We start from the raw sequence: 27,892 nt of genomic DNA on the forward strand, positions 1-27,892 counted from the left end.
CTGAAGTAGGTCATTCCAGAGTCTAGGAGTCCTGACTGTGAAGGTTTTATCACCTTTATGTAAAAATCTGGACCTTGATACAACAATGAATGAGAGCAGTAAGAGGCCTGGTCGATCACGAGGCGTATCCGGCCTTTGTACACATTAAACTATGTCTTAAAATCATATATCATACTATATCTTTTGTCACAGTCAAAATACTGAGTTATACATTTCATCATTATACTTGACATAAGTATGCTGCTGGCCACCAGTCTCTGTAGCACAGAAATAAAAAATCAATGCATATTTGTTGCAATGCGTTTTGGATTATCATCTCTGTACATTGCATATATTCTCTATACTTAGTGCTGAGAACTGTTTTCACATTGCTTTGTCAATAATTTTGCGCATTCCTGCAAAAAACACAGTTATAATGTACATTTTTTAAATATTCCTATCTGTTTGCAGTATTACTATGTTTATTGTTATTAGTAAGACAATTTCCTTTCATGTTTAAATCTATTGAGTGATGAATGAATCAATGATGAAATAATGAATGATGACAAAAAACAAAATATTAATATTTTACGAATATATATATATATATATATATATATATATATATATATAATGTAATATATATATATGTATATGCTCAACAACAGGAATGACACTTTTGCCAAGGAATACGCACACGCTCTACTTCGAGGACCTTCACGACGTTGCGTCTTGCGTCATCACGTAGTAGGCGGGGCCGAACGTAAACCCGGAAGCGGTCACCGTGGTCTTCCTGACTTCCCTGGCTCTTTTTGCACCGCAGTACCCTGAAGAATAAATCCGTGACCCCCCTTATCCCCCCTTTTATTTTACCGAGCTCACCCACCTCGTCTGGACCCCTGGAACTTTAACGGCTACATCCGGGACACTACGATGAGGTCAGTGTGGTTAATTAACCACGTGATTACATTGTGTTTACATGTTACCGTGTAAACTGAGCGTGTGAGGCGTTTGTGTTCACATCTGATTATTGGTTTCTCCACATTTTTCATTGAATTAAAAGAGTGAGCTCCACCTGGTGAGAGTCAACTGGGCCTCAACCAGGGTGGGGATCCACAGCGGAGATTAAGGGCGTGTCTGTGAGGCAATAATCCAAATAGTACACACAATACGTCACTGTGAAGAAATGTACAGTTTTACACTTTTAAATGCTATTTAATCTTTACTTCAATATTTCCATGTTATGCATGTTTATACTTCTCCTTCACTACATCTCACAGGGATATATATATATATTACTTTTTCCTGTACTACATCTCAGAGATAACTACTGTACTTTTCACTGTACTACATCTGAGAGGTGAATTTTGTACCTTTTCCTGTACTATATCTCAGGTAACTAATGTACTTTTTCCTGTACTACATCTCAGAGGTAAATATTGTACTTTTTACTACATTTGTCTGACAGCTTTAGTTACTTCCTGTTCAGGTAAAACCGTGTATCTCCAGATGTTTACATGCAACACACACATTAATGCAGCTGGAATATTGATCCAGAAACAAACTGCTGAAATCAATCCAAAGCACATGAAAAGTAGACATGACCTTTGATTTCAACATCATTGCAACAGAAAACACACGTGTTGCAAAGAAGTATTCGTATTCTGTAAAATACTTGCATCTGAACTATCATGGAGTAAAAGCGGTTCTGAGGTGTGTTGCGTAATCCGACTGGGTGGACTGTGCTTTGTGACGTTCCTCCTGTGTTCCCAATGGAACGTGTTGGAGCAGATGGTTTTTAAAGCTGCTGGACAACAACGCAAGTTTGCCATCAGTGAGAGTCCGTCTGTCCGCTCAGCTGTTTGCTGTTGGCAGGATTAAACACAGGTCAGGTGACGGTTATAGTTAGAACAGGATGGAACCGGTCTCCTCGGCTTCAAGGTCTTCTCAGGGTTTGTTTATTTTGTTTTTGTCATGTCCCCTTGTGGCCTGTAGGCTCCTGCTGCTGCGGTCGGCTGCGTCCGTGACGACCAGGTCGTTTTGCTCGGGGGGCGTGTCCAAGCCGGGCCGGGCGCCGGACATGGCTGAAGGTAAGACTGTGCGGCCACCGTGCTTCCTGTTTGACCCGACTGACCTGCAACTGTTTGAGTGCCGTCCTGGTTGTACAGGAAGGTCTGCATTGGATTCTTTTTGTTGTTGTTGACTGAGCTGGTTCCACGGGGACTGGTCTCTACTGGAGGCCCTGTTGGAGTCTGAGCTGAAGGAGGTTCTGGTGATCCTGCATGATGGCATCCGGTTTCACCAGAATCCGACCCGGTGGCTCCGATGAGGAGCTTTGAGAACCAGGCCATCTTCTCTCTGGTGGTCTGTTTACTGATGGAGGTCTATAGAGGACCAGGACTACACTGAGGTCTAAAGAGGACCAGGACTACACTGATGTCTATAGAGGACCAGGAGACTGGTTCAGGAACTTCAAATAAAATGGCAACTTAGTTTGATCATCTGGCACCGAAAAACCTGAACGTCACTTTAGTGTATTTTTTCATTTTATGGCTTTTACACAATCACGTGCTGGACTTTGATGCCGTAACGTGACCAGCGTGACGAAAATTTTTTCCGCAAGCCTTTGCAGGTTATTAATCTTGCTGTATGGTATTGGAGGACAGCCGGAGATATTTTTATTGGTATCATAAGACTACTTTCAGTATGAATATAGATGCTCACGGAAGGGAAGATGGTCACTGGTCTTTTCTCCGGTTGCAAAAAGCCAAGATGGCGGCCACCTGGAGGCTTCAGAACAGCGTTCCACAGACCAATGGGTGACGCCAACAGAAATGTGTTAAAGACATTGTTCGCTTTTAAATGTTTGCCGTTGAATGAATGTAGTGACTTAGACCATGGTGACATATTTTATTGTGTAAAATCCCCATTCAATCATTTGTGTGTTTCTCCGCAGGAAATCCCCTTTTGCACGTGTCTAATGGTGTGTGTTGGTAAACCGAGACAATCATTACTATCTGATCTCTAATTGCACTTTAATTATTCCTGCATGTTGACTGACTTAGCATCCAGCATCCACCTTTTTTAATATACTTCATTTTGAAATTTTTTTTTTACTGCTCACCCGTTCTGTCTTTTGTCAGGTCTGGATTTGAATGTTTCGCCGGCTCCACAGTTCTGCATTACTCGATGGTGGCGTCTGTTAACCTTTGTCTTCCATCTGTTGCACTGAGCCTCAGCTGGACATGACTGTCGTCTCCATTCGACCGCTTCTTCTTCTTTTTCTTCTTCTTCTTCTTCTTCTTCTCTATCTCTATGTTGTCTCATATCGTCTCACAGCTGCAGCCTTCGTGCAAGAATTACGGACATTTGACGGTTTAATTCATCTCTGTTCATTTCAATTTGATGACCAAAGATCTATGAGATTGAGGAATAAGTTGGGCCCTTTTATTAAAGTACATAATCACAAAAAAAAAGATGTAGTATTTAATGACTGAACAGGTTTCCCTGAAGGCTCCAGCTGTAACAAAATATCATTGTTTGTGACTGAGACGGTATGAAGCATAAAGCCTTGAACTTTTTGTGTTTTTCCTTACAGTACACACACATGGACACACACACACACACACACACAGACAGACACACACAGACAGACACAGAAGATCTGATTGTTCTCTTTGTGTTTTTCAGTACGAAACAGGCTGAGAGAAATCGTGGGAGCTTCCACTAACTGGAGGTACTTTGAACCATTTGTGTCAAAGCACCGAGAAAACACGATCACATTTCTGCTCTTTTGTTTCATTTGTTTTTGTTCGCTCAACAAGGTCGTTGGTTTTTAGTATCTAATACCTATCAATAACAAAGAAATCTTCAAATACTTGTGCAGATAGGGTACATTTGTGTTGTATTTTCACCAATGAATTGCTACTTTGATCCAGGGAATGTCCACGTGGCTTTAAGGTTTTTATGTTTTAAGGTTGTCTGGATGTGTTATCTAAAGAACGCCTTGAGATACTTTCTTGAGTAAAAAACATCCACCAGGACTCAAGGATGAATTTATTAGGTTTTGGTGGTCAAAGGTCACTGTGGAACTCAAGGATTCATACTCCAATTATGACAGTTTTACACAAATGAGATGTGACGACAGACATGGAACTGCAACTGGTTTCTGGTTTATTACCAAGTAGGTTTTTCACACGCAAGGAATTTGCCTCGGTGTTTCGGTGCATGACGATAAACATAGTTATAGAGAAATAAACCGAAGATAGAAAGCTGTCCGCAATGTTCACAAAATAATTAGTCAATCCATTTTGCATTTACGTAATCCAGCCGACAAACAAATCAACTAATCTAATAGAAAAAGTAATGCAAAAGTCAAGAAATATAAATATAGAATAGAAAGAAATGTAATACAAGCCTGGAAGAAATACTTGTTTATGAATATGTTGTGCGTGTGTGTGTGTGTGTGTGCAGCGACCACCAGCAGGCCATGACGGAGCGCGTGTCGCTGTCGTCCATGTTGGCGAAGTCTCAAAGCGACCTGCCACCCAAGACGATGAAGGACAGCTACCTGGAGGTGCACCTGCCTCTGGGCTCGGAACCACAGCTCAGAGAGAAATACCTGACCTTCCACAACACTGTCAGGTACACACACACACACACAAACACACACACAGGAGAATGACCCCCAAGGTCTCACTCTGCAATACTGTCTATGGCCACTGGGGCAATCATGAAAATGAACTCAGACTGTTTTCTATTTATTGTAATGGCTGTGTCTGTGGCCATGGAGACTATTTTATAGTTGTCCCCGTAGCATGAGTGACGTGGTGGGTGGACCCCACTAGGACGTAACAACAAACACTCACACACACACTTTTTTCTCTTTTCAGGTTTGGAAGAATCCTGGAGGACTTGGACAGTTTAGCAGGTCTCACTATAACTCGTATTGACTTCCATTATAACTCGACACAGAGTTCAGCACAGTGGAACACTAACATCCTTTCCTTCCTCGTCCCCCTCCTCAGTCCTCATCTCCTACTCTCACACCTATAATCTGGCGCTGAAGAGGTCTCCGCTGTCCATCGTCACCGCCCTGGTGGATAAGATCGGTACGTCTGTTTGGTCCGAACTAAGTTTTTTAGGATTGTTGTCGGTTAATAATTAAGTAATTGACAGAAAATGAATTGACAACGACATGTTTTATTTTTATTTGTTCTCCCCTGTCGGACAGACATGAGGCAGCACACCATCTATCCTGACTGCGACATCAAGTTCACTGGTCATGTGACGTGGGTGGGGAAGACCTCCATCGAAGCCAAGATGCACGTGTCACAGGTGCACAGTCAAACATACGTGTGTTTGGGTATTTGGGGAAGTGGAGGACAAATTATTCATAAGGAAAGATTAAAAAGGGGATTGTGATGGTGAGATTAAAGAAAAACGAGGTCAAACAATAAGACGCATTAAAGAAACATTTAATCCACTTGTGTGACTTCTAGAGAGGGTAAAACTTTAACAATATCCTGAGCAGCAATATCCATAACAGAAAAAGCACCAGAATTAACAGCAACAGGTGGAAATCGGACATGAACCACACAATGTGCACTTTATTTTATATTTTATACTCTTAATTCTTGCACTGTGTCGATTGTTGTTATTGTCAATTGTTGCGCCTTGACACATTCCTTGTATGTGAAAACATACTTCTGGTTCTGATTCAATGTGACTCTTCTTTCAGTTCCACAACGGAGCTTATTCTCCGGTTCTGGATGCAACGTTCGTCATGGTGGCCCGGGATCCAGAGAACAAGAGGTGGGTCACCCAGAATGAACATTAATGTAAACAGGAAGTGAGTCGCGTTTGTACAACGGTTCTTATTCTGTTGACGTTTTCATGTATTTAACTGATATGAACTCAAATTGTGAGAAAGTTAAATGGTTGACAGCGTAAAGTAATTTTCTAATGAATGCACCTCCTTAATTAGTAAATAACAATAGTCAGATAATTGTAGTGGCGTAAAAGGAGAAAGTCACATTAAATAAAAGACTTTAAATTGAACTTGCTTACCCTCCAGCTGTGTGACATTAACACTCATGTTGCTGTTTGTTCTCGTCTTCTTCTTCTTCTTCTTTATTTCAGGGCGGCGTTTGTAAATCCGCTGAAGCCAGAAGGTCCAGAGGAGGAGAAGCTCTTCCAGGAAGGAGAAGGTACGACATCCCGACACGACCTCCGCTACGAGAACACGAAAGCTGCCGCTCTCTCCATCGTTTGTGTGCGTGTTTCTTTTTTTATTTGTCGTTTGGTTCTCCAGCCAATAAGATCCGCCGCGTGGACCTGAGCACGGCGTCGCTGCTGAAGGTGGCGCCCACGGACGAGGAGAGGAAGGTGGTTCACAGTCTGTTCCTCAACACGCTGGACACAAAGTACGACGATGAGTTGCAACAACATTTTAGATTCAGCGGCATCGCTTTAGAAGACTGTAATAATAATAATAATAGAAGTTAGGAGCAGTTCTGTCACAGCTGGAGAGGATTTCTTCATTCAAGACGGAAAAAATATGTTTTTTCGCTCTTTGATTGACAGATAGTTCATCCAATTACCTGCCTCGTTTTTTTTTTTTTTTTAAGCTCCTGCCCCTTTTTCAAATATTTTCCAACGACGGCTTCTGTGTAACAAACAAAAAGGTTAACGGGGTACATGTGGGAGAAATTAAAGAAATATTATAAAATGGTAAATCTACAAGAAAATCTTCTGTGAGATTATGAAGTCACAAATGTACAATAGAAAATATTGGAAAACATTGGATGTATTCAGAAGAACGCAACGTACTGATTTATGTTTGTTTTTTTATCGGACATTTGTGAGTTTTTAATCTTTTTCTTTCTCATAAATGTATGACTTTAATCTAAAATGTTTTCTCTGAATATTCTCCCTCCCCTCGGCTCCGTAATGTTTTATTTTGAACCTCCAATGGTCTTAAAAAACTGTCCCAAACACCTGATTGCTGCAGGTGATACTCATGTTGTACACAGCCCGAGGATGTGGGAGCTTTCAGGATACTTTGTCTTGTGTGTGATTTTAAAGCATACTATTATAAATATAGATATATATTCTTCTTCCTCCTCCTCCTCCTCCTACAGGACGGTCAGTTTCCGCAGCAGACTTCTGCCTCCGAACTCTGTGTGGATGGAAGACGCCAAACTGAAAGGCCTGGAGATCTGCCACCCGCAGGTGAGAGGAGGGCACTACAACTTTATCTCTAATAGAAGAATATATTAAATTCTCCTCTGTATTAAATACAGTGTAAATGTGTGTGTGTGTGTTTACCAGGAGAGGAACATCTTCAACAGGATATTTGGAGGTTTTCTGATGAGGAAAGCCTACGAGTTGGGCTGGGCCAACGCCTGCTCCTACGGGTGAGAGCTATGCTACCAAACTGTTTATATTATATATTATATTTATTTATACTATATCCCAATACATTATATGCCAATACATAATATGCCAATCTCTCTGGATATTCTCATCTCACTGAAATTAAAAAAAGAAAGCTGCCGGGACACTTTAAGAGGAACAATGAATATAAGTTATTGACAGAAATAAACCAGATGAAGTTGTGGAAGTGGAAGTGAAAGACTCTCCAGGCCCAAAGTTCAAGGTCGTCGGTACGTCTGGATACGCATACAGTACGCAACCGTACGCACTTTGTGTACTAGAAGTAAAAAGTACTGCGTGTTTGTTCCAGAGGAGGTCGACCCAGTCTGGTGGCCGTTGACGACATCCTGTTCCAGAAACCCGTGGAGATCGGCTCCCTGCTGCTGCTCTCGTCTCAGGTGTGTGTGTGTGTGTGTGTGTGTGTGTGTGTGTGTGTGTGTGTCTCTCAGTGATTGACCACATAGCTTGTGTGTGTGTTTCAGGTGTGTTACACACAGGGGAAGCACATCCAGGTCAGAGTTCACAGCGAGGTGTTCGACCCGTTGACCCGTCAGCACAACACCACCAACGTCTTCCACTTCACCTTCGTCTCCGACAGCGACGCCCCCAACATCATCCCCATGACTTATGGAGGTGAGCACACACACACATTAATAATTAGAATACAATTAAATTATATATATATTATTCTGCATTATGAGTATTTTTTACTTTTTACTGATTTATAACCTGAAACTACAGAATGAAATGTTGCTGTTAACGTGAAGAAATAGACACGGAATAATGTTTTTTAAAATGTATTTATTTGTGTTTGTGCAACAGAGTCGATGCTTTATCTGGACGGGAAGAGACACTTTAATCAGACGGTGGAGCCGTGAACGCAACCGACCCCCCAACGCCTTTCAATGTGTGTGTTGGGGGGGGGGGGGGGGGCATAATTAATGCAGTTAGTACAGTATACATTATTTCTTAATTTTCTTTATTTTTCTACATCATGCCTTGTTAAATGTAATCGTTTGACAACCAGTCGCCGTTTACAGTCAAAAGAAAACGGAAAAGAAACTTCATTTATTCCTGATTCGCATTGCTTTACAGTTTCTAAACATGTTGCATGTTTTTATATTCCTTTGCTGCTTCTTGTTTTATTCTGAAGAGGGATGATGGCGCCATTTTTTTCTGGCCTTCAGTTGTGTATTTACTCAAATGCAATAAATGAATTCTTATTTATCATGACTTCACCGTCGTCCTTGTGTCTTTGCTTTTGTCAAATATGTCAAAGGGATTATTTTGGTCATATTTGGCTCGAAATGTTAAACGGGAAGACATTCAATTCAAATAAGTCTTTAATTTTATTATATGATGTCGGGTTTTTTTTTAAACAAAAATATGAGCTTATTCATTCTTTAATTAGTAATGCTCATATGCTGTATACATGTATTTTTTTTAAATATTTTTTTTTGTCATATAATATTATTTTATTCATTTATTTACGGAGTCACTTTTCGGCTAAGACACTTTGCCCCCTGGTATCAAAATAAAATCTATATTTTATTTAAATATTAATCAGATATATCACTATTTCTGTAAAATTATTATCGACATGTATACAGCAACACTCTTTTGTATAGTGCAAATTAAATCCGGTGACTTTTATAAAGACGGTGCTTATACGTAATGATTTCTCTTCGTATACTAGCGCAGTTTAGTTTCCATAATTTTCACAAATCTAAAGACAAACAAGTTAACCTTGTTGTTTTAAGTACAATTTAAAAATGTCCTGCTTTGTTAGAGGTCTTGGAACTTTACGTTAAAACTGTTGAATCTCCTGTGAACAAAAACACTCATTTAAAATGGGTTGCTTTAATTAGTCAATTAAATAAAAATACATAGGTGTTTCCACTTTGTATCTACATTACTGTTTTAATAATTGACATGGGCTATTTCCTTTTATTCATATTGTCTTTAAACTCATTTTAATGTTTTGATTTTTTTAAATAAAAAACATTTTTTTCTATTTAAATCAATTTTAAATAAAATCTGGGCAGCCATATAAACATCTAGGAACCAATGTTCCGTACATCCAGTGTTCACCCGGCGACGTTTCGCACACGGACACCAACACGGAAGTAGCGCTTCAAGCAGCACAGCAGCGACGAACATCCGCTGTTCTTAATCCCGTCGGAGCCGCTCGTCGTTCAGTAGCATGAAAAACATGTTAACCACAATCTCCAACGCACTTTGCCGGATCACGGGCCGGAATGTGGTGAGTGTTTCTGGGGTTGACGGCGAGTTTGAGCCCGTTTCTCATCCGATGCTAACGGTTGGCTGTAACGTTTGGCTAAACTAGCTGGTGCTGACCTTGTGAGCACGTGGATCACAGCGGCCGGTTCGACTCCGGTTCTGCAGGCTGCATGTTGTTCTGCATGTCTCTATCTATCGGTATCTCTATCGGTAGCTAAGTTATATCGCTATATATCTAAGAGGGTGTTTGTTTGTTTTTACTTTTCTGTCTGCACAGTTAATCTTTTAATTGATTTGTTTGTGGTGGTTTTCCTGCTTGAGCTTCACGGTTGTGATCAATGCTGATCAATATAATCCGAGTGCAACCACAAAGGCTAAATGTAGCTTCCACTCAACAGCATTAGTGGCGGAAGGGACGTTACTGGGATTTACTTTACTGAAGTAAAAGTATCATCGCCACAGTTAAGAAATACTGTTATAAATGTACTTTAACATTATGTAGAAATACTGTTGCAAGTAAAAGTACATTAGCATCATTAGTTACGAATACACTTTATTATTGCGGTAAACTGTGGTCAGCTTAATGAAAATAAACAACTTTAAATCTTTGTTTACTTTACTGAAATACAATAACGGTCCATACTGAACAATTAATTTAAAACGCTACTTATTTTTGCATGAAAACATTTACAGTAAATAAACTAACAGAAGATATTCAGATTTAAAAGCGTGTCTTTGGGTCCCTGTTGATATCGGAGCATGTTGTGTGTCTGTGTTGTGGTGCTTCAGCGGCAGCAGAGATCCTACAGTCCTGTTTGATGTTCATCGCCTCTAATTCGCTTTTTTTATATTCCTTAAATATTAAAAGATTCTCAAACTCGTCTTAAAAACAATCAAAGCGACTGAAGGAACTCTGTTGTTGTTTTTGTGTTGAAAGACTCTTTCGCTCTCTCCCCTTCGGCTTCCACTCCCTCTTCATTCTCACACACACATTCACACACTCTATTCATGTTCTGCTTTCCCTCTCGCCCCCCTTCCCCCCCCACCTGCACCCTAGGGAGCCCAAACAGTGTCCGAGGTAAGAAGCGGCTTGTTGCTCTGCTGATGTTTGTTGTGATATTTCCTGAAGAAGCGAAACTAAAAGTGCTTCTGAACTGGGAAAATAAAACGACCCAGAATACCATCAATCAGCTGTTTTCACTGTTTAGTTGTCCTTTTCTTTAAATTATTTATATTTAATTGACAATGTCCATTTATTTTCTTTACACAGCGATGACCCTAAAATAAGTTCTGCTGCTCTGTGGTCGTGCGGTCAGACCGTGTTTTCTTGGGCCGGAAAGCCGTCCCGGCGATATTCAAATTTTGGCACACCATTTACTCCTCGGCCGCCTCAATAATCTGTATTTAAATGTTAAAGTTATTGTCTTCATCAGAACGGAACACGCAGTCCAGATGACATATTTAAAATGTTGTGCCAATTAAGAAATATCCGGTGAAGTGTAGATACTGTTGGGCTGGTGCCAGACTCTGTGGGGTTTTTCTGCCTATTTTAGCCTCCAGAGGCGTGTTTGTGCGTGTGTGTGTGTGTCCCCTGTACTCTAGAGCTGCTCTGGTTTGATTGGTTGGCTCCTGTGTTCCCCAGTTGCTGATTGACCTGTCAGAGTACGTCAATGTAACCTCGCTGGCGACGCCCACCTTGGCACAGACCCTCCGGCAACCGCCCAAACCACCACCAGTCGGTCCTAGAGCGCCGGCTGCCGCTCAGTTAGTTAGCGCCCAGACGGACCGGCTAGACGGACCAGTAAGAACCGGGCCGCGTCCTGCCGTCTGATCACTAACGGGACGGGAACCTCTCTAATTTAACCCTCAGACCTGAAGGGAATTAACCGCTTGGCCATGTGTACGATCTGTTTCTTGGTTCTGGGGCTTTTTTTTTTCTTTTTTCTCTCTGGGAAATCTATGAAATTACGACCTGAAGATGTCAAAGAAGGAACAACTCCTTTTTATTATATATTTTGTTTTATGCTTTCACATTTATCATTTCATTGCTTTTCACAGAAATTCATACTCATGTTTTCAAATGCCCCAAAAGATCACGTTTACAAACCGTAAAGCTGTAATCGGGTCGTAAATTTGTCATTTTTGCTCGATTAATGACACGAGTAACATTTTGTCGACACATTTTCCACTTGCAAATATTTCCATATCATAAAAATCTTGACTATCTTAAAAACATCAAAATCCTCAGATATTTGCAATTTTAATGTTATTGTGCAGCTTGCTAAATGAAGGACTCTTTTAAAAAATAAAAAATAAATTAATTTATTTTTCCCAGAACCAACCAGTTGTTTGAAAGATTTGGCTGGTGTTAACCTCCCACCCTGTTACTGACCCCGCCCCCACCCCCACCACGTCAAAGAACCCCAAACCTGATCCACCCCAAACCTGATCCCTGAGCCCCACTAACCTGCACCTGCTGTGAAGAGGTCTGCCTTCGTCTGTGTGGAAGAGCTGTTTTCTTTTTCTTTGTGGTTCATGTTTGTTTCTTTTTATGATGACTGTTGTTTATTGTGTATTTATTTGGTCACCAGGGTACCAGTGTCGTGGTTTCTCGCTCCTTCGCCGACTTCACCTCGCAGGCGACCTTCGACATCAAGGTGAGTCCTTTTTTTTTTTTTTTTTTTTTTAAATGCACAAAAAATCGTCTGCATCATGCGTTTTTTATTTTGTGAGACAAAATCTAAACTAAAATTTGATTTATTTTCATCTCCTCGCCATCCGGTAGAAATGCGACGTGCACCGTCTGGAGGAGGCTCCTCCACTGAAGGCGGAGCTGACCCGGGATCAGGGCCTGCAGTATTACCGCGTCATGCAGACCGTGCGGCGCATGGAGCTCAAAGCGGATCAGCTCTACAAGCAGAAGATCATCAGAGGCTTCTGTCACCTGTATGACGGACAGGTGACGACCACACGGATAGAAATGTGATTTAAAGAAAGTTCTCTTTTATATTCAATCTGACCGCAGAAAAACAGTTAAGAGAATCACATTCTTACTTTTTTAAATTACTTTATAAAACCTTTTATATACTATAAACATGTTATTGTCCATTTATAATCGACTTTAGCTCCAGCAAACATTAAAGCGGCGTAAAAAAAAATTCTTCAGAACAAATATGTAAATAAATCACTAGTAAAACAATTAAAATGTATTTAAAATAAAGCATCAATATTTTATTACAATTTAATTGTGGGTAAATACTTACATTTTTTTACATTTAGAAATATTTATGGTTCTTTTAAATTTAATTCCATTTATATTTACAATTAATGAGCTTTTTTTTTTTTACGAAACTAAATCGAGTGCTGATTTATGGTCAATGGATTTTTCTGATTTGGACTTTATAGTAGAAAATTGAAACTCAGTGCATTTTTTATTTCCAACAGTAGAGTTTAAATTAAAGTAACTGTAAATTGTGTTCGTAGAGGTGCAGCTCTTCTGCTACCTGCCCGTTCTCACGCTCCTCTCCTCCCACAGGAAGCGTGTGCGGTGGGCATCGAGGCCGCCATCAACCCGTCCGACCACCTGATCACCGCCTACCGCGCCCACGGCTACACGTACACCCGCGGCATCGCCGTCAAAGAGATCCTGGCCGAGCTCACGGGTGAGAGGGGGACGGTTTCAGGATATAAAACTGAGGCTGAATTCTACAGGTAAAATTAATGATAATCGTCGCCCGTCTCTCCCGCAGGTCGTAAAGGGGGCGTGGCCAAAGGAAAGGGAGGTTCGATGCACATGTACGCGCCGCATTTCTACGGAGGAAACGGCATCGTGGGCGCTCAGGTAAAACACACCTACGGAAATACTTCAGCTGCACCCAAACGGCCTTTTCTGTGGTTTTATTATCACGTATAGGGACGCCGGTGGAGAGCGTCGGCACCGACTCCTGCTAGAGTTAGTAGAACGCTAGTACCGGGAGCTTTAGAACATTAGTGCCGGGAGCTTCAGTACTCTACTACTCTAGTCCCAGGAGATTTAGTACTCTAGTCCCAGGAGCTTCAGTACTCTAGTCCCAGGAGCTTCAGTACTCTAGTCCCAGGAGCTTCAGTACTCTACTACTCTAGTCCCAGGAGCTTTAGTACTCTAGTCCCAGGAGCTTTAGTACTCTAGTCCCAGGAGCTTTAGTACTCTAGTCCCAGGAGCTTTAGTACTCTAGTCCCAGGAGCTTTAGTACTCTAGTCCCAGGAGCTTCAGTACTCTACTACTCTAGTCCCAGGAGCTTTAGTACTCTAGTCCCAGGAGCTTTAGTACTCTAGTCCCAGGAGCTTTAGTACTCTAGTCCCAGGAGCTTTAGTACTCTAGTCCCAGGAGCTTTAGTACTCTAGTCCCAGGAGCTTCAGTACTCTACTACTCTAGTCCCAGGAGCTTTAGTACTCTAGTCCCAGGAGCTTTAGTACTCTAGTCCCAGGAGCTTTAGTACTCTAGTCCCAGGAGCTTCAGTACTCTAGTCCCAGGAGCTTCAGTACTCTAGTCCCAGGAGCTTCAGTACTCTAGTCCCAGGAGCTTCAGTACTCTACTACTCTAGTCCCAGGAGCTTTAGTACTCTAGTCCCAGGAGCTTCAGTACTCTACTACTCTAGTCCCAGGAGCTTTAGTACTCTAGTCCCAGGAGCTTTAGTACTCTAGTCCCAGGAGCTTCAGTACTCTACTACTCTAGTCCCAGGAGCTTTAGTACTCTACTACTCTAGTCCCAGGAGCTTTAGTACTCTAGTCCCAGGAGCTTCAGTACTCTACTACTCTAGTCCCAGGAGCTTTAGTACTCTAGTCCCAGGAGCTTTAGTACTCTAGTCCCAGGAGCTTTAGTACTCTAGTCCCAGGAGCTTTAGTACTCTAGTCCCAGGAGCTTCAGTACTCTAGTCCCAGGAGCTTCAGTACTCTAGCACCAGCAGGTCTTGGGCGGTAGCTGCAGTGTGTCCGTATGCTGCAGCTGGCCTGTATGAACCCAGACTACAACAGGAGGAGATGAGTCTCTGTCCTGGCAGTTACAGGTGTGAGCATTCATACAGCTGTCTGATGCTCATGTATGATGCTGCAAACAAACGACCGGTGTTCAGGTCCTAAAGGAAGTAAAAGTACTAAAAAACTCACCATTTAAATCCGTTTCTGGGTCAATATTCCTGCTGTATTAATGTGTCTATATAATGTCTAGTTTAAAATAAACAACATAAAAAAACTGTCAGACTAATGTAGTAAAAAGTACAGTAGTTATCATGTGATGTAGATGGTACCAGATTATTTCCGGTGCTCTTGGATGTGACTCGCTGTGTGTTGTCCAGGTTCCTCTTGGCGCCGGCATCGCTCTGGCCTGCCAGTACCAAGGCAACAACCAGGTGTGCGTCTCACTCTACGGAGACGGGGCGGCCAATCAGGTAACTGTATGCCGCCGCGTTCTTGAAAATCACAGTTTATATTGCATGAAATACTTTAGCTCTACCCCCCCCCCCCCCGATCCCATCAGGGCCAGCTGTTTGAGGCGTTCAACATGGCCGCCCTCTGGAAGCTGCCGTGCGTCTTCGTCTGCGAGAACAACAAGTACGGGATGGGGACGTCTGTGGAGAGAGCGTCAGCCAGCACCGACTACTACAAGAGGGGAGACTACATCCCGGGAATCAGAGTGAGACGCAATCACACCCGTAGCCCTCTAGCACCTCTAGCCCTTTAGCACCAGGAGCTTCAGTACTCTAGTCCCAGGAGCTTTAGTACTCTAGTCCCAGGAGCTTCAGTACTCTAGTCCTAGGAGCTTTAGTACTCTAGTCCTAGGAGCTTTAGTACTCTAGTCCTAGGATCTTTAGTACTCTAGTCCCAGGAGCTTTAGTACTCTAGTCCCAGGAGCTTTAGTACTCTAGTCCCAGGAGCTTCAGTACTCTAGTCCTAGGAGCTTTAGTACTCTAGTCCTAGGAGCTTTAGTACTCTAGTCCTAGGAGCTTTAGTACTCTAGTCCCAGGAGCTTTAGTACTCTAGTCCCAGGAGCTTCAGTACTCTAGTCCCAGGAGCTTTAGTACTCTAGCACCAGGAGCTTTAGTACTCTAGTCCCAGGAGCTTTAGTACTCTAGTCCCAGGAGCTTTAGTACTCTAGTCCCAGGAGCTTTAGTACTCTAGTCCCAGGAGCTTCAGTACTCTAGTCCCAGGAGCTTTAGTACTCTAGTCCCAGGAGCTTTAGTACTCTAGTCCCAGGAGCTTTAGTACTCTAGTCCCAGGAGCTTCAGTACTCTAGTCCTAGGAGCTTTAGTACTCTAGTCCTAGGAGCTTTAGTACTCTAGTCCTAGGAGCTTTAGTACTCTAGTCCCAGGAGCTTTAGTACTCTAGTCCCATGAGCTTCAGTACTCTAGTCCCAGGAGCTTCAGTACTCTAGCACCAGCAGGTCTTGGGCGGTAGCTGCAGTGTGTCCGTATGCTGCAGCTGGCCTGTATGAACCCAGACTACAACAGGAGGAGATGAGTCTCTGTCCTGGCAGTTACAGGTGTGAGCATTCATACAGCTTTCTGATGCTCATGTATGATGCTGCAAACAAACAACCGGTGTTCAGGTCCTGAAGGAAGTAAACGTACTAAAAAACTAATGTAGTAAAGTATAATAGTTCGCTGAGAAGTAAAAGATACCCAAATAATAAAGTACAGGTACTTCTAGGTGGACTTAAGTGAAGTACTTGATTGAATGTACTTCATGACGGGAGTTGAGAGTGATTTAAATTAAGAATCTATGTATTACATCTTTTTTTTTTAAATTTTTTCAATGGAGAAAGAAAAATACCCGCAGCTCAGCCGAAGGTTTATCATGGTTTTGTTTTGCTTCCTCGTCTCGTAGGTGGATGGGATGGACGTCCTGTGTGTCCGAGAGGCCACCAGGTTTGCTGCAGACCACTGCCGATCTGGAAAGGTGAGCTGGAAGACTCTCTGAATACTTTGTAAATCAAATGTAAAGCTTTTGCGTCGTTGGGGCTCTACATGTCGAGACAAAGCTGATTTTATAAAGATGGCCGACAGCTGTGAGAAGTTAGTGACGTGTGTGTGTGTGTTTCAGGGTCCCATTATCATGGAGCTGCAGACCTACCGTTACCATGGACACAGCATGAGCGATCCAGGCGTCAGGTGTGTAAACCACTTCATCCTGTTGCAGCTAAAATGTCGTCCACGTGAATCATGTAGATCCAATAGGGTGGGGGTCAACTGGCCAGTGAGACGAGGAGAAAAGGTGACGTCGTAATCTTCGCAATAAAACTTTGACGTGACGTTTGGTATCGGGTATCATATTTACAGTGTCGGTATCGTCGTGACAACCCTAGCAGGAGGCAGAAAAGACTCAAGGAAAAGGCGCGGAGGACCTATTGTTCTTAAGATGTTTATTATTATTATTATCACTGTTTCGTGAAGGGAAGTTTTGGTTTTGTTCTGACCGTGTGACGTCACTTCCTGTAGCTACCGGACGCGTGACGAGATCCAAGAAGTGCGCAGTAAGAGTGACCCCATCACCATGCTGAAGGAGCGCATGCTCAGCAACAACATGGCGTCGGTAGAGGAGTTCAAGGTGCAGACACACACACACACACACACAGCATCACTGAGCTTTCACAGCTTGTCTTTTTATTTAGATTTTGAAATGGATGAAATATCCACTTCCAACGTTAACAAGTCAAAGACTCACAATTTTAACAACAAGGAACAACAAACAAACAGGTTTACGCCTCACAACAAACAAACAGGTTTCAGTCGTGTCTTCATTTGTAGTTGAGATCAAGGAGCTGGAAATCCAAATGACTTTAGTCTTAAAAGATTGTGTCTCGAACTCATTTTTACAACATTGTGCGTTTTTTTCCCTGCTTTTATATAATATGTTCGGTCTTTTTATTTAATTTTTTTATATATATTTTTTTTTAATATGTTGGTCTTGATGTGATTTTTAATTTATTTGGTTTCATTTATTTAGCCTAAAGAATAAGAGATTCCGCCTGTTTTCCTTCTCTAAAGTGCTTTTTATAAAGCCTCCCCCTCTACTTCCTGGTAGAGAAACAATTACCCGCCGTGTCGCCATAACGTCTCACTCTCATTCTCACTCTCATTCTCACACTCACTCTCTCACTCCGCCCGTCCAGGAGATCGACGTGGCGATCCGTAAGGAGGTGGAGGAGGCGGCTCAGTTTGCCACGTCGGACCCGGAGCCACCGCTGGAGGAGTTGTGCAACCACCTCTTCAGCAACGACTTGCCGCTGGAGGTCCGCGGGACGAACCCCTGGGTCCAGCTCAAGTCCGTCAGCTAGACACACACACCTACACACACACCTACACACACACACACCTACACACACACCTACATACACCCACACACCTTCAACTCCCTAACATTTTAAAGAAATAACATTCAGCTCCTCCTTCCTTGATCATTCCGCACCTTTTTAAAGGGGTCTTTGGACCTGGAACCCGTCAGTATTATTTATTATTATCTTGTATAGAAATATATATATTTATTATTTGTATGTCTGTTTGGTGTTTTGTCCTCTGTGTTGTATGAGAAGTCTCCAGAGTGATGTGTGGACTTTTTAAATATTTATAACCTTTCTGGGCTTGTAGTATTATACGCCCTAAACTTTCCTCCTCCTACCAATATAATGTGACTGTTTTGAATTCCTCCTTTTTAGGAAACCAGCAGCTACTTAAAAAAAACTAAACTATGAATATTAAAACATTTTATTTACTCAAGTACTTCATTCACTAAAGGACATTTTTACTTAAGTGATCCTTTTTTACTTTATACTTTTACTACATCAGAGGAATTATTGTACTTTTCAGATTAATAATACAAAATATTATCAATAAATTTTACATTATTACAGACAAAGCTGCACAGTACATAAAGTGGTAAAAATAAGCATAATGTACATTATTCTGAAATTAGTCATTATGCATATAGTCCTTTTACTACATTTTAATGCTTTGTGTAGATTTACTTAAACATAAGTAGTAAAACTTTACAGAAGTAAAATATCAGAGTACTTTCTCATAAGTATTTATTTTGAGTTTAATTCACCATAAGAGGATTTCTTATTTATTGAGATGGCTGTTGATCAGTGCATCAAAACCCCAAACTAAATATTTAACTTATTCAGTAAATGTTTTATCCAGAACTACTTCACTGAAGTACTTGTACCTTCCAAAACTAACGCAGAGTTAGTAAAACATGTGAGTTTGTTAAACACTAAAGTATAAATATATAGTTTTACAGTTTATCTGCACACATTTTAGTTATACTTCCAATATAGAACTAGTATCTGTGTTTTAAAACCCGGCAGCAGCTTTTGAGAGGATTTCCTTTTCTCGTTTCACGGACCTCTTTATTCTTTACAGGAAACTTTACTTTACTTGTTCGGATGTGAAGCTTTACTTCCTCTTTGTGTGTGTTGAATGGAGAGACTGTTAAATAAATAAATATATAAATAAACTGAGTTTTCTTTTCATGCTTCTTTATACTTACATGTTTTTGTTACTGCATTTCATTTATCTGATTGAGTTACAAATCAATGTTTCCACACAAATTATTTATATATATATATAATTTATTTTTTTTCTTACAAAATAAATGGAGAAAATAACCTGCAGATTAATTTAGAATATAAATAATCAATACTTGTTCAAAATGAGCTCTCGGTCAACCGACAACAGTAAAATCCTCCTACATTAATGCATAAGAAATAATAATATAATAGAACAGTTTCAGCATGAATACTTTAACACAATTTTACTGATTATACTGACATACTTTTACTGGTACTGTGGTTTTATAACCTTACCTCCAATGACCACTAGATGTCACTGCCGAGCTGTGCGATCAACTTCTATTTATCTGCATTCATGGCAACCAAACATTACATTTCACAAGTGTTTTAATTCACTCCAAGAATGTGTTGGCAGATAATGGGAACCCTCCCATTTAAACTTAAGAGCTGCATCATCAGTAAACAAGCGTTACTGTGTAGGAATGAAATGCACCGTGAATGCTTGGGCTCAAATATAAACTAGAGCCATAGCAGGAAGTGCTCTTAAAGTAAAAAGTAACGTTTTTTTCAAATGTATTCTATCAACTGGAAGGCAAATAGTGCTGAATAAGTGCAACGTCAGCACTACATTTTTTTTTACTCTGCAGTTAAAAGGGCGTGATGTTTGGTGAAGAGTGCATTCTGACTCAGCTCAAAGTTCAGGACTTGGGACTTCACTCAGGAATTGTTAGACTTCACTATTGGATATTTATTCTTCTCTTAAAGCAGCGATAGAGAAACCAAATTAGATTAAATACAATATAATTATAATACACCTTAATGGCACTTATATATTTATTTATACTCTTAAAGCTGCTACAGGGACACCACATTAGATTAAATACAGTATAATGCATTATAATACACCTTAAAACCACAATTAGATATTTATTTATACTCTTAAAGCTGCAACAGGAACACCAAATTAGATTAAATACAATATAATGCTTTATAATACACCTTAAAGTCACTATTATATATTTATGTATACTCTTAAAGCTGTTATAGGGACGCCAAATTAGATTAAATACAATATAATGCAAAATAAAATATTTTTTGTTGTCAGAATAATCACAAACGTTATTCAGCCATTCACGTGAACTCAGAATATAACAAAGTTTAGTTCACTTCCCTCGTTATCTAAGGAAGCCGCCTCGTGACGTCACGCGGGCGTGACGCGGTGGTCTGACGGACAGGTAAGCCGACACCGGCCGCCATATTGGGAAACAACGGAAGTGAGAGAGAGAGAGAGGTAGAGAGAGAGCGAGAGAAGGGGCGGTCTCTGCGCCGCTGCAGATCCGGAATTAGAAGGTGTTCGCTCGGCTCGGCTCGGCTCGCTCGTTCGGCGGATCTCCGGTTCCACTCAGGGAGAGGCGAGAAGGACTGAAAACGGGGGTTTCGTGTTTTTTTAAAAAGGGGGACGAGAGAGAAAGGGAAGGAAGGAAGACAGGGAGCCGGGTGGGACTGAGAGTGTCGAGCGAGGGGAGGGGACGCCGAACCGGGGGCAAGAAAAAGAAAGAAAGAAATAAAAAAGTATAAAGGACAAGGAGGAGAAGATGCCTCTGGCTCAGCTGGCGGATCCCTGGCAGAAGATGCACCTGGGGGGGACGACTGGAGAGGTGAGGCTTCATTTCAACACTTTGTCCTCCTGTCACACTGACTTTCTGTTGGGCTGCAGTCATTTAGGAGGCAGGTAGTGTGGAAGTACACCACCCAGCTCCATTAGAGAGTGTTATGCTACTGTAATGCTCCTATAGGGACGCCAAATGAGATTTAATGCACTATAACTCACTATCGGATATGCATTCTCATGGTGAAGCCGCTATAAGGATGACAAATGAGATTAAATACACTATAATGCGCTATTGGATATGTCTTCTACTGTTAGAAGCTGCTATAGGGACGCCAAATGAGATTAAATGCACTATAATACACATTAAAGTCACTATTAGATATGTATTGTACTGTTAAAGCTGCTATAGGGATGCCACGTTAGATTAAATACACTATAATACACCTTAAAGTCACTATTATATTATTAATATATTATAATGCTCCTATAAGGGATGCCAAATTAGATTAAATACATTAGAATACAGCTGAAAGTCACTATTATATATTTATTTCTACTCTTAAAGCTGCTTTAGGGACTCCAACTTAGATTACATACACACTATAAAGCATTATAATACACTTTAAAGTCACTACTGGATATTAATTATACTCTTAAAGATGATATAGAGATGCCAAATTAGATTAAATGCACTATAATGCATTATAATACACCTTAAGGTCCCTATTGGATATTTAGTCTACTGTTAAAGCAGCTATAGGGATGCCACATTTGATTAAATACACTTTTAAGCATTATAATACACCTCCACGTAACAAATAGTCTTGTTTAAAAGCAGCTATAGGGATGCCAAATGAATTTAATATACATTAAATAGTACCATAAAACACCTTAAAGTCACTATTAAGAATCTTAATTGCTCTATTCTTAAAGTTCCAGAGGGGAAACCAAATAAGAGTCAAATATGCTTAAAATTGCCATAATAATACCCCTAAAATCATTATTGAATAATTATTCTACTCTTAAAGCTGCTACTGGGATGCCAAATGAGATAAAGAATATCTTATAGTGACCTTAAGGTCGATTTATAATGATTTATAGTGTGTTCAATATAAATTGGCATCCCTATAGCAGCTTTCCGAGTAGAGAAAAATGATAAATCTTTAATAATCGATTATCCAAATGGGTGAGGATTTTTTTTAATGTCTGTAATGATGCGACAATAAGATCACAAATGCATTCTCGGGCGCCTCAAGGTGACATTCAAGTCACTCTGGAGGTGAGTTCAGGTGCAGAAGTGTACGAAAGCGTCGTAGTGGCTTTGATTAGATTTGAGCTTCTATTTGTCTCCAAAACTGAAGACTCAAGATTGAACCCAAAACAGCTTGTGTGTGTGTGTGTGTGTGTGTGTGCGTGCGTGTGTGCGTGTGTGTGTGTGTGTGTGTGTGTGTGTGTGTGTGTTTAGTCCAGTTCTTCCTTCCTGCACGTTTTTTGAATCTTGATAAAGAGCAGGAGGCGGTGCCATGCCGACCGCATGATTCAGGAAGAGCTTACGTCTATGTGTGTGTGTGTGTGTGTGTGTGTCCACTTCCTGTATGAGGTGTCACAAGGGCTGCATGGAGAAATGCGTGTGTGTGTGTGTGTGTCTCTCTCTCTGTAGGCCGACGTGAATAATCGAAAAAAAGATTCACGCCAAAACATTCTCTGAGTCACTGAGCTTCCCTTTTTCTTTTTTTTTCAAACAAAACAAGCTCGTACCTGCTCGCATCTTTTCCCACGCGGCCTCTTCTCACCTTCACTGTCAGCCAGACAGGAACGTGCTGATGCCGCACCTTTGACCCCTCCCCAGCCCCTCCCCCCCCCCCCCCCCCCTCTTCGTGTAACACCTTCAAGTCTCTCGCCGTGTGAAGAAATGTGTGTCGTAAAGCTTTTTTCTAGGCCACCGCAAGACAAAAACAACAACACACACACACACACACACACACACACACAAGGAGTCAGTGGTTGAGGTTGCGGAATGAACAAGCGATGCTTCTGCACGATTTCTTTGTTGTTGCCCCTGAAGACAAGTTCACTCAGCTCACGTCCAGAGAGCGGAGAGGGGGCTGCACTTGTCTGCTGAAATGCAGAAACAAAGATGAGCAGATCAAGATGGCCGCGGCAGTGAACCTGCACTCATGCCGGCGCAAATGCTTCCTGAATAGCACGAAGACAAAAAAAAAAGTGTCCCAAATACCCTCGAGGGCAGCAGCGGATCGTTTCTGTCGTGGGTTGTTTTGTGTTTAGAAGTCGAGGCGACGCTTTCAAGGAGCCTTTTTTATATCCAACCATCAGAAGGGTGGAAATATTCAGCTTTATATTAAATGTGAAGGGGCTTGAGATGTAACTCAAACTATGAACAACATGTTTCATGTTTAGATCGACTTAATATTGCATTAAAGGGCCAAACGCAAAAAAAAAATACCTTAAAGTTACTAAGAAGAGCTTTTATTTTGGGTTGTTTATGGCGCCCCCTGTGGTGTAAAGTGGTAGAGTTGTTTCTGGCGCCCCCTGTGGTGTAAAGTGGTAGAGTTGTTTCTGGCGCCCCCTGTGGTGTAAAGTGGTAGAGTTGGTTCTGGCGCCCCCTGTGGTGTAAAGTGGTAGTGTTGGATCTGGGCCTGTTCTCGGTGGACTGGTCTCTGCATGGTCTGGATCTGTCCACGGTGGACTGGTCTCTTCATGGTCTGGGCCTGTCCTCGTTGGACTAGTCTCTGCATGGTCTGGATCTGTCCACGGTGGCCTGGTCTCTGCTGGATCCGGGTCTGTCCACGGTGGACTGGTCTCTGCTGGAGTCTGAGCTTCTGGTGAACCTGCATGATGTCATCTGATTTCACCAGAATCCGATGAGGAGCTTTAAGAAGAACTCTCTAGAACCAGACCCTCTTCTCTCTGGTGGTCTGTTTACTGATGGAGGTCTAGAGAGGACCAGGACTACACTGAGACTGGTTCAATTATTTATTAATTTAATTAATTACTTTAATCAACTGAAAATTAAACTGCAAGAATTTGGATTATTTATCTCTATTGTGAGTAATTCATCAAGACAAACGTTGCTAATTAAAGCTTCTTAAAAGTGAAATTTTCCTCCTTTTATTTGCCAAAAGAAACATCAACTTGGATCTTTTTCCCCAAAATGTTGTCACATTTTGATCAATTAAACCAATAAAATAAATCCGTCATGAAAATAATTGTAAGTTTGCAGCTCCAGCTCAGAGAAATGAGAATAAAGTCCCTTTCACGCCAACACTGAAAAACGCATTTTTATGATTATCTTATCTATTATAAACAAGGTACACGGTCATTCTCTCAATACACAGTGGAGAGAGATGCATTGTGGTCCGTTAATGAACACAATGCATACAAAACATGGGTATAAGTACACTGACACACTTTTTTAACGGTGCCAGTTTACCAAAACAACTGGGCCTCAGGTTTTGGTGCCTACAGCCAATTACCTGGCTCCATTGTAAGCGCTGTACTTCCTGTTTGCATCCCCCGAAAAAAAAAAGCACCCACATTATGTGAAGATTAATTTCGTTTGGGGTCGTTTTGGGGTCGTCAGACAGTTTTAAACCTCGGATTAGACGCCGCAGTCTTTCAAAGTTCTTCCATCCGTCACCTTTTTTCTTCCGTCTGCATCTTCCTCCGTCTCTCTAATCATAATCCACCCCCGCCGTCCATCTCCTCCCCGCCGCGCTGCAGATTTCGTGGGCTTATCCTGCCGGCGCTGCACTTACCGGCAAAGTAAAATAATCGCCATAATCTCTTTCATTGTTGTTGTTGTTATTGTTTTTTTGTTTTATTCCCCCGAGCCGTGGGTAGCTATCAGTGTGTCTGGATCGCAGCTGTTTCTCCAGCAGGAGAGCAGACGGCGGCTAACCCGCGTTATGTAACGGTCCGAGTTTTGGTGACCTTGGTGATGAACCTCACGCTGTCACCGTCTGGGGACTTTCCTTCTTTCCTTCTTTCCTTCTTTCTTTTGTTGTTGTTTTTTTATTTATTTGATTCCTCCGTCACAGACGATGAGATGGTTTAACAAGACAAAAGACTCGTTTATAAACCTCTGACGTCTCCACAGAGTGGAAAAGGAAACAGCAGATGACCTTGATGTGACAGAATAATGACCTTGATGTGACAGAATAATGACCTTGATGTGACAGAATAATGACCTTGTTAGTGACCTTGATGTGACAGAATAATGACCTTGATGTGACAGAATAATGACCTTGTTAGTGATCTTGATGTGACAGAATAATGACCTTGATGTGACAGAATAATGACCTTGTTAGTGACCTTGATGTGACAGAATAATGACCTTGTTAGTGACCTTGATGTGACAGAATAATGACCTTGTTAGTGACCTTGATGTGACAGAATAATGACCTTGTTAGTGACCTTGATGTGACAGAATAATGACCTTGATGTGACAGAATAATGACCTTGTTAGTGACCTTGATGTGACAGAATAATGACCTTGATGAATGACCTTGATGTGACAGAATAATGACCTTGTTGGTGACATTGATGTGACAGAATAATGACCATGTTGGTGACCTTGATGTGACAGAATAATGACCTTGTTGGTGACCTTGATGTGACAGAATAATGACCTTGATGTGACAGAATAATGACCTTGTTGGTGACCTTGATGTGACAGAATAATGACCTTGATGTGACAGAATAATGACCTTGTTGGTGACCTTGATGTGACAGAATAATGACCTGATGTAAACTCTGGATTCATACAGGATTCACGGGCTGATTGCTCCGCATCGTGTAATAAGTGGATTACTAAAGTCTGGTTTACGGATACGGATTATGTTCGGAATGAAGAATCGGGATCGGGTTTATGGTCCAGGAGGATTTCACATGCAAAGAATCTGTCAACTTTGACCTTTATCGAGACAATAATCTCTGAAGAGAGAGCTGCTTCAGACAGACAATTAAATTATACAATAAATACAATTATACAAGTGCAAAGGGGCTCAAAGTAGTTTGAAACCCTTCAAGAGAATCCTGGTCCAGGTTGAGGGAGCACAGAATATAGACAACATTTAAATACATGAACAGAACTGCAAAAGACAAGAAAAATACTATTATACTATTATAATATGATGCTATTATACTATTATACTATGATGCTATGATACTATGATACTATTATACTAATATACTATGATAATATATACTATTATACTATGACTGACTCATAAACTGCATCGTATCTTAATTACTGTAAATATAAAGTGACTAAAAACAAACATCAAAAGTTTGAAGGGAAAAAAAATTTGCGTTGCTCCGAAAAGAAAAGAAAGTAAAATATATTTTAGAACGCACGTAAAAAGTCATAAGAGAATCCAGAAGTATTTCCAGGGAGGTGTTTCCACTCAGGTGAGCGTGTTTCAACCTGCAACCTCACCCCTCTCTCTCTCTCTGTGTGTGTGTGTGTGTGTGTGTGTGTGTGTGTGTGTGTGTGTGTGTGTGTGTGTGTGTGTGTGTGTGTGTGTGTCTGATTACAGGATGCACATCACGATCCGGAGGACTCTGTGGGCGATGACGACTTGATGCCTGACTGCACCGTAAGTCCACCTCTACTTCCTCCTCTTCCTCCTCCTCCTCTTCCTCCTCTTCCTCATCCTCCTCTTCCTCCTCCTCCTCGTGTATGTCAAACAGAGACGAAGCAGATTGTCTTTGGAGCGTTTGTTCAGTAAACACGAAGAGTGTTGTTTGTATCGACAACACTCTGAACTCAATGATGGCAGCTGTGTGTGTGTGTGTGTGTGTGTGTGTGTGTGCAGCAGCAGCTATTGACGAGCCCTTCCGGTAATTTGCACATACGCACGTGTGCGACCTTGTGTGTTTATGTGCGCTCTCTGATGTGCTCGCTGGTGTTGAGAGGAGCGAGCAGCCGACGCCTCCTCCTGCGGCATGATTGCTGGTGTGGATGTGAAACCGCTGTGCGGCTCACTATTAAAAGTCATGAGTCATCGGGAAGGGAAATAAAAAATGAAATCCGGATTCCGCTCGGCTCGACATTCAGCGTTTTCATTTGCGTTGTGTTATTTCTGGCGTGAGATGTTGTTGTTGTTGTTTGTTTACTCGCTGGGCGCTCACGTTGTTGTGGGCTCTCACGTGCAGCAGCCGCTTGAGGTTCATTCACTCATTCACAAAACATGGACACGAGACGCTTCTCTGATATTTCTGCACGCTTGGATAAACTTATAAACTTAAAAAAGTATTTTCTGATGTGCTGGTATCGCTTTATTACTGACTTTGTTCCTGCTTTTCTATCCTTGTGAGGACATCTCTCTTCATGTTAGTGTTCGGGATCCAGAGTCAAAAGACTGATGTCTCCACTCGAATATAACAGAGTTTTACTTCGATTAAAGGGGCTTCTTAGTTGTTAACTCTCTGTGTGTGTGTGTGTGTGTGTGTGTGTGTGTGTGTGTGTGTGTGTGCGTGCGCGCCGGCGGCAGGTTGGCACGGCTGCTGCTGCAAGCATTGATTTTTAAATGCAGAGGAGATGGCTTATGGATCTACTGTCTGAGAAGAGCTGAGCACTCATTACCTCACTCTCTAGAGTATGCAGCACACATACACACACGCGCACACACACACGCGCAAACACGCACACACACACAAGCGTAGACACATATACACACACATATACACACATATACATACGCACACACACAATATTTAAGGCAGGATGTGAAAATGGTATGACCATCACATCGTGTGTGTGTGTCACGTGAGGATGAATATATTAAAAAGCTGTTAATGAGTGAGTTTTCCACTGGCTCAACTGAGTGTGTGTGTGTGTGTGTGTGTGTGTTGAATTAATGAGGGTAATGAGGCAGACTTCTCTCTGTGTCACGCTGCTGAAAGTTCTTCTATACAAGTGAGGACCCTCATTGAAGATGTGGTGCTTTTATTTGTCATGCACGGTTTTTAGGCATCTTGACAGTTATGACAGAGTTATTTTATTCATCATTCAGTCATTTATCACTATTTTCTGTAATTTCCTTGACCGACAGGTA

The 27,892-nt window shown here is 41.5% G+C and overlaps 3 protein-coding genes across 8 annotated transcripts in view; all 3 read left to right on the forward strand.

The window, feature by feature from the left end:
- Positions 1–725: 725 nt before the first annotated feature.
- On the forward strand, positions 726–8,649 carry acot9.1 (acyl-CoA thioesterase 9, tandem duplicate 1). Of its 2 annotated transcripts, XM_034560525.1 has the most exons (16): positions 734–917; positions 1,975–2,069; positions 2,936–2,962; positions 3,670–3,715; positions 4,453–4,623; positions 4,872–4,909; positions 5,007–5,090; positions 5,213–5,316; positions 5,720–5,793; positions 6,121–6,188; positions 6,293–6,404; positions 7,122–7,212; positions 7,312–7,397; positions 7,727–7,814; positions 7,899–8,049; positions 8,239–8,649. In XM_034560525.1, exons 1-16 carry the CDS (start codon positions 913–915, stop codon positions 8,292–8,294), a joined length of 1,296 nt encoding a protein of 431 aa, XP_034416416.1. In that variant the 5' UTR covers positions 734–912; the 3' UTR covers positions 8,295–8,649. The 2 variants fall into 2 exon arrangements, with proteins under 2 accessions (XP_034416417.1, XP_034416416.1); XM_034560526.1 differs by lacking the exon at positions 2,936–2,962 and having other exon boundaries at positions 726–917.
- Positions 8,650–9,492: 843 nt separating this feature from the next.
- pdha1b (pyruvate dehydrogenase E1 subunit alpha 1b) lies at positions 9,493–19,150 on the forward strand. Of its 4 annotated transcripts, XM_034560479.1 has the most exons (13): positions 9,531–9,679; positions 10,715–10,735; positions 11,300–11,458; positions 12,249–12,314; positions 12,443–12,616; positions 13,193–13,319; positions 13,407–13,498; positions 14,991–15,083; positions 15,173–15,328; positions 16,519–16,590; positions 16,735–16,802; positions 17,130–17,238; positions 17,804–19,150. In XM_034560479.1, the coding sequence occupies exons 1-13, from the start codon at positions 9,620–9,622 to the stop codon at positions 17,966–17,968; spliced, it is 1,362 nt and encodes a 453-aa protein (XP_034416370.1). In that variant the 5' UTR covers positions 9,531–9,619; the 3' UTR covers positions 17,969–19,150. The 4 variants fall into 4 exon arrangements, with proteins under 4 accessions (XP_034416371.1, XP_034416372.1, XP_034416370.1 ...); XM_034560480.1 differs by lacking the exon at positions 10,715–10,735 and having other exon boundaries at positions 9,493–9,679; XM_034560481.1 differs by lacking the exon at positions 11,300–11,458 and having other exon boundaries at positions 9,506–9,679.
- A 1,306-nt stretch (positions 19,151–20,456) lies between these two features.
- rps6ka3b (ribosomal protein S6 kinase, polypeptide 3b) overlaps positions 20,457–27,892 on the forward strand; it is a 36,807-nt gene continuing 29,371 nt past the window's right edge. For both annotated transcript variants that reach the window (XM_034559639.1, XM_034559641.1), the window contains exons 1-2: positions 20,457–20,859; positions 26,372–26,431. In XM_034559639.1, the coding sequence (XP_034415530.1) occupies positions 20,797–20,859; positions 26,372–26,431 (123 nt within the window). In that variant the 5' untranslated portion in view covers positions 20,457–20,796. The remainder of the gene's footprint in view (positions 20,860–26,371; positions 26,432–27,892) is intronic.

The sequence above is a fragment of the Cyclopterus lumpus genome, chromosome 20 (assembly GCF_009769545.1).
Source record: "Cyclopterus lumpus isolate fCycLum1 chromosome 20, fCycLum1.pri, whole genome shotgun sequence".
In the NCBI taxonomy this organism is placed as follows: Eukaryota; Metazoa; Chordata; class Actinopteri; order Perciformes; family Cyclopteridae; genus Cyclopterus; species Cyclopterus lumpus.